This window comes from Papio anubis, chromosome 3, assembly GCF_008728515.1.
Source record: "Papio anubis isolate 15944 chromosome 3, Panubis1.0, whole genome shotgun sequence".
Lineage (NCBI taxonomy): Eukaryota > Metazoa > Chordata > Mammalia > Primates > Cercopithecidae > Papio > Papio anubis.
In genome coordinates this window covers 82,204,928-82,211,456 of record NC_044978.1, presented here as the reverse complement: position 1 = coordinate 82,211,456, position 6,529 = coordinate 82,204,928, and the positions used below count along the sequence as shown (strand labels likewise).

Here is a 6,529-nt window from a genome sequence, read left to right as displayed (position 1 = left end):
CAGAAAAAGGCATCGTGTAGCTCACGTTCATTGGTTCACGTAGAAATGAACCAATACTCTAAGCATAATAGTATTTCCATTTTGGAAAACTTTAGCTTAGGGAGAGGATTATGGGGCATATGTTACCTGTCTTATAGTATTCTGAAGAAATTGTGAAGAGCACTTTCTTGTTCCGAGTTGTTTCAGAAGGCAAAGTATGACTAAATGGTGTAAATCACAAGGTGGAATATTTTGGTTTGACAAAAACAAAAAAACAAAACAACAAACAAAAAAAAAATGGAAACAACTCTCTAACAATTACAGCTCAACTGCCATGAAATAAACTACCTTTTGTAATAGTAAACTGCTCTGAGTTATCTCATGCTGATGTCCTCCAAATGATTCACACCCAGTCCTCAAAATCAGACCAAGTTCAGTTGAACTCTCAGAAAGTATGAGTCTATGAAAATTCTTCCCGTAGGCAAAACACAAGGAACTTTGAATTCAGTTTTTAGAGGAGAAAAATTTAATATATTTTATCTTATTATACATTTTTCCTAAATTACAAAGTCAACAGCTGCAAATATATTCTGCTACAAAGCTTTCTGTAAGAAATATCTCTATAAGAAAATACATCTCATTAACATTTCCTGTAAATAAATTACTTCAAATAATAATTTTAAAAAGGGTGAACATAAGAAAAATATTGCAGAAACCAAATTGTAAATATAATAATTGTTATATAGGAAATGTTTGACTGAAATGTTCCATTTTCATTTCACCAAGCTTATAGCAACCTGTTTATACAAACTTTGGTTCTTGGATAGACTAGTTTATAATTTTTGTTTTTGCAGACCTGTGCAGAAAATGTAAATCTTAATCATCTTAGTAAATATATGTGGGAAGCTGAAATTTTTAATAGATATACAGGCTCAAACTCAGTTTCTACTGGGAGGACTTAAATTTGAGACTGCAGATGGGATTTAAGTAAAAGAAAACTAAAAAGTGAATTGTGGTCTACAAAAGTTTAAAGTCACGACTATAAGATAACCTTTTATTCTATTGTGCTCTAGACAAAATATTTAGAACTGAGTTAAGTAAAAAAAGTAGTAAAGTGGTTTCAAAGAATTTAGAAACTGTGGTGTCTAGAGATTAGCAATATGCAGATTTTACAAGTTATCTTACTTATATTTTTTAACTGCAATGGCTGCAGAAAACAGAAACTAGCCCTTTGGCAATAAAGCAGATGCTGCAGAGGTTTGGGAAGAAAATTGGATGATGCCATTGGCTAGTCAGAAGCTTATAGAGGGCAATGGAACCTCACTACTCTGTCTACTTCAGGAGTCCATTTGTGAAACCTCCTGAAATTGAGATTATTTGAGGATCTCAGCACTGTAAAATAAATAATTTGAGGGTAGTATGGACACATGACCTCACACTGAATTCATTTGTGTAGTAAATATTGTGATAGCAAATCCCATGCAGCTCTTCACTGAGACTGTGCATCCCCTGGTTTCAAAGATGAATAGTCAACTTGTGCCTCAGACATATGAACTATGTGTTGCCAAAACCTGAACAAACGAAAAAGTTTTCCCAATTTTCTTGCTTGCGCCAGTGCAGTACAGATCCAGCTCAAGTCTCTATTACCACAGAGTATGTATGAATACATGTATTTAACAATCTAGTTCTATCAAAACATAGGTTATGTCAAATCTTTAAGAAATAATGATCTCTCTGTTAGCTGGCTTCCCATATATATTGGACATCTTTAATTTTTTTTTTTGTCATCTGTGAAAATTCTGCTCTGTGCAAGTATTTTACTAGTCACAATTTATGGGTATAGTTTGGAAACTAAAATGCATTCAGAATAGGAATCACATAGGATAGAGAGATATACTGTCATTCCACAGAATCTGAAGGAATTGTTTTTGTCTTATATCAGTTCTTATTAATTACAGGTAAAACTAAAATTTTGAAAAAATGTTTTTGTGGCTGTTTGTTATTTATTTGTCTTCCTAAAGGCCTTCATAAACAACTGGCAATTATTTTGCAATTATTTGGAAATATTGACTGATTTTTTTTTTTGTCTACCAAGACTCTTGATTGAACAGCAGAAGTAGTGTTACAAATTAAAAGGTAATATTCAGTTGTAAATTAACTATGCTCCATGTTTTCATTTCTTGTTTAGCAATTTTATTTTTAGAACCTATTGTATAACAAGTTATTCTAGGAGTATTTTGTTAAACTCTAACTTTGAATAGAAATCTGGCATGTAGGTTATTTGTACAAGCAATCAGCAATCTGAAGGAAACCTCTCCTCCAGCACAACCTAAACCTTGGAAAGTCACATGCTACTCGTCAGTAATTTCCACTGTGTGCTTTTTCTCTTAATAATAGCATTTTCCACAAATGTGTACATTATTTACATAGACAAGTTGCATAATGGAAACACTGGCTGCACTGCGTTTGTCACCTATTCTAATCTATTCAGTTCATGTTTTCTTTCTCTCTTTTTGTGATCTGCATTCTTATCACATTTCTTATTTTAGCCATTCTTCTGCATCTGAACCTTATTTTCCACCATGCTATAATGCATTAAATACACAAATTCACAGTCTGCAATTGATGATGTTCCTCAATGGTGATCAAATTTTCTGACACACATGGAGTCTGGCTTTGGAGGAGTAGGTGGCGTCTTTCCATACTTTGCAAGACAGGCCCTTTGCACAGTCGCACCGCTGGAAAATTTCCAGCCCATGAGAGCCCTTCTTGCGTTGTTTGGTACAGACTTCCCCCTGATGGAGTACCGGTTTGCAGATTTTGGTCCAGAAATGACGAGCACAGCAAAACCCTTCGATGCAGTCTGATGATCGTAGGCAAGGGTCTCCTTCATGCCCTGCAGAGATGATGACCAATAATAGATGTTACCCTGACACTTCAGAAAAAAAAAAAATTCTATTTTGCAATCAGAAGCACATAAAATATTTTCACTTATACTATCTTCTATTTTGTTACCATTTATAATGAAAAGTCTTGGTTGATACCGATTGGCTATGCCTCTAATCACATAAATCCATTATGATCTGTTTCCATTATTTGCCACCTGAATAACAAGTTTAATGACTAGCTAGGATTAAAGAACCTTCCTTGTAATTTTTTTTCTAAAACCAATGGAATTAATTATCTATATTTTTCTTCTATTTATTTATTTTTTAAAAACCCACAACTACAGATATCCCTACCTTTTATATGTGACATCTTAGTGTGTGGTCTTCCTAGATTCTGCCATCCCAAGTCATGGTTTGAGTAATGACCGTGGTTTCGATCTCTGTGCCGAGTGCCATCCAGAGCTGGGATGTGAGGGGTTAAGATGCTTTCAGTAACTGGGATACAGATACCTGGAGATGATCACATAATCAGTTAGACTAATTCAATTCTACGAAATGTGAGACTTATCCACGTACTCTCTTGATGTGAAATATGAAGCCATTTCTCTATCTATCTATCTATCTATCTAACCACCCATTCATTCATTTACTTATTTATTGAGACTGAGCATACTTTGGCCCTAAAGTGAGACTTCTTTGATATGAATTTTGTCTCTCTCAAGACTAAGTGACCTTGGACAAAACTGGGAATAAAAGCATAATTTTATATATTCACAAAGTTATTGTGAATATATGTGAAGAATCAATGTTAGCTATTAGTATTTTTAAATAATCTGATCAGACATTCACCCTCTGGATCCAGATTCCTTTATTAATTAACAACATAATCTTAGTTTACACTGTAAACTTCTCTAATGGTATAAGGTCTTCTTCTTCCCTTCACCTCCTGTGCAAGAGATTCACAATAGGTCTACACCCAGAGGTCAGGAATAGGCATGAGAATATGAGCCTGATTATGTTGTTTTATATGATTAAGTATATATTTCTAATTACCTTTTGCAATTATTTAAGGTTTTTGCCACATTTTGTCTGTGATCCATTTCATCATTATTGCTGAATTGTCTGCCTATAAATTCATTGATATTGGATGAAGCCAGGTTGGGGAGTAAAATCTTGTGTCTCTCTTTGGAGGAACCAATCACTCTACTACCATAAGACTGAGCTACAGAACATCTTGACTAAACCCAAAGTACAAAACTGGAATAGATATTTACAACTGCATTACTAAATCATATCAAGTTTCTGTCTTTGGTTCTTTTACATGCATTCACTTATGTGTTTACTGGAGTAGAACGCCTTGCTGTTTATACGTAACACTTCAACATGGCAATATTCTAGATCAGCACAGGTCATACAATATAGAAAGTAACCAGAGTCTAGGAAAACTAAGATTTGGGGAGGAAATTCAGGTAATCTTGCACTACCTAAACCAATTCTACCAGGCTCCTTATATTTCAGGAGTCTGAGTAAGGAGAAGATAGCCTGACTAGAGAGACAGGCTTACTATGATGAGAAGAAAGAGGCCCATGAACACTTAGTGAGATCTTTTACCGTTATTGCAGCGGGTACCGGGGCAGCACATGCCATCTCGGTGGCAGCGCTTCTTTTTTCTCCGACACACCATGCAGGCTGATGATCCTTGGTGGGGACTGTGGCAATACCTCCCAACTTCACACTCCTTATCACTGCTACAAGGATAGGCCTGTCATCAAGTGGAACAACACCAAAAGTAAAGGATTAGATCCTGTTTCACTTATGAAACATTACTATAGCAAATCATGATAGAAAATAAATCACGATCTATCTCACCTGGAAGGAACTAAACCATCATCATAATGTTCTGAACCTAGATCCTAAGTAGTGACACTTAACTGAGGACCTTATAAATATCTATTGTTGATGACAAAGATAAAGCTGAAGCTGTTCGTCTATTTTCATTGACACAACTCTAGAGTTAGAATTTAGACTTTTATTGATGCATAGAACCCTTATGAGTGACTTTGGGGTCTCCAGAGCAGTTGTAATTATTGCATTAATGCTATTGTAAGGTACAAATGACACAGTCATCTTCGCCACTCGATTTTTTTCAGCTGTTAAAGAACGATGAGAGAAATGTTAAATAAAACAACAGAGGGCTATGCTAGAAGCCAAAACGTATCTCCTGCCCAATTATGAAACAAATACTTTAAAAGTGAATCCTTTCAGTTCCTGCCTATAAAAGCAAGGAGGAGAAACATTTCCAGAACAGTTTGAGACAGTGAATTATTTGACACAAAGACACTAAGGAACAGGATCCTCATTCCAAACATGTTGATAAGCAGCAGTAGAGCTCCCAGCAGCCAGAGAGATGCTAAGATCCAGTTATATCATTATATTCCCAGGAAGCACAAAAGCAGACTCCTTACAGACCTGAAATAGCCCCACAGTCTGCTACGCCTTCAGTTGTAAAGAAAGAACCTCTGTTCACACATTTCTCTACCTAGTGGTATGTCCAGAAGGCTACTTCAGCAGTGTCATATATTGTCTTAAAAAAAATACATGTACTTCTAGTTCTAGATCCTTGAGGAATCGCCATACTGTTTTCCATAATGGTTGAACTAGTTTACGATCCCACCAACAGTGTAAAAGTGTTCCTATTTCTCCACATCCTCTCCAGCACCTGTTGTTTCCTGACTTTTTAATGATTGCCATTCTAACTGGTGTGAGATGGTATCTCATTGTGGTTTTGATTTGCATTTCTCTGATGGCCAGTGATGATGAGCATTTTTTCATGTGTCTGTTGGCTGTATGAATGTCCTCTTTTGAGAAATGTCTATTCATATCCTTTGCCCACTTTTTGATGCTGTTGTTTGTTTTTCTCTTGTAAATTTGTTTGAGTTATTTGTAGGTTCTGGATATTAGCCCTTTGTCTGATGAGTAGATTGCAAAAATGAGAAGTCTTTTTTTTTTTTTTTAGTTAGTTGCTAAAGAAGCTTTGCAAAAATGAGAAAAGTCTTTTTTTTTTTTTTTAGTTAGTTGTTAAGCTTCAATTTTATGTTTTCTTTGGTGGAAAATCAAAGCAGATATAATTGATCATCTTTCTGCATTCATCTTCATTTTGTGTAGCTACTGGAAAACTCAAAGCCAATTATCTCTTTCTTTCTTTACTTTCTTTTTCTTTCTTTCTTTCATATATCTAGTCCAGGAAAAAAACGATTTCATTAAATATTTAGTGAATGAGTGAATGAAGGCAGAAAGATACCATAGCTATAGACAAACCTCCTTTATCAAGCATCTTGAAACAATGTGTCACTGATGAGTAGCAAATAGGCCAAGTGAAAGCATATGGTTTTATTGATGCAAAATCATCTGTACAATTGGAAGCAAATGCAATGTTTATAATGTATCAATATTTTTCTCCTAAGAGAAAAACATTGTAATTTTTTTTAGTATAAAAAAGTAAGGCCAAATAATTAAATAAAACAATGTACATAGATTTGACAGGCTATATTACCAAGAAAGAACATCTAATCAGTGACATACTAAAGTGACTATACAACAATATACATTAGTCTTTGGAAAAATTCTGACTTTACCTGCACCCCAAATATAACACTGTCCAC

The 6,529-nt window shown here is 34.9% G+C and overlaps 1 protein-coding gene across 1 annotated transcript in view; it reads right to left on the bottom strand.

Annotated features, from left to right (window-relative positions):
• Positions 1-482: 482 nt before the first annotated feature.
• DKK2 (dickkopf WNT signaling pathway inhibitor 2) overlaps positions 483-6,529 on the bottom strand; it is a 107,656-nt gene continuing 101,609 nt past the window's right edge. The window contains exons 2-4 of the mRNA XM_003899064.4: positions 4,479-4,629; positions 3,222-3,377; positions 483-2,875 (exon numbers count right to left, since the gene is read on the bottom strand). Of these exons, the coding sequence (XP_003899113.1) occupies positions 2,625-2,875; positions 3,222-3,377; positions 4,479-4,629 (558 nt within the window). The 3' untranslated portion in view covers positions 483-2,624. The remainder of the gene's footprint in view (positions 2,876-3,221; positions 3,378-4,478; positions 4,630-6,529) is intronic.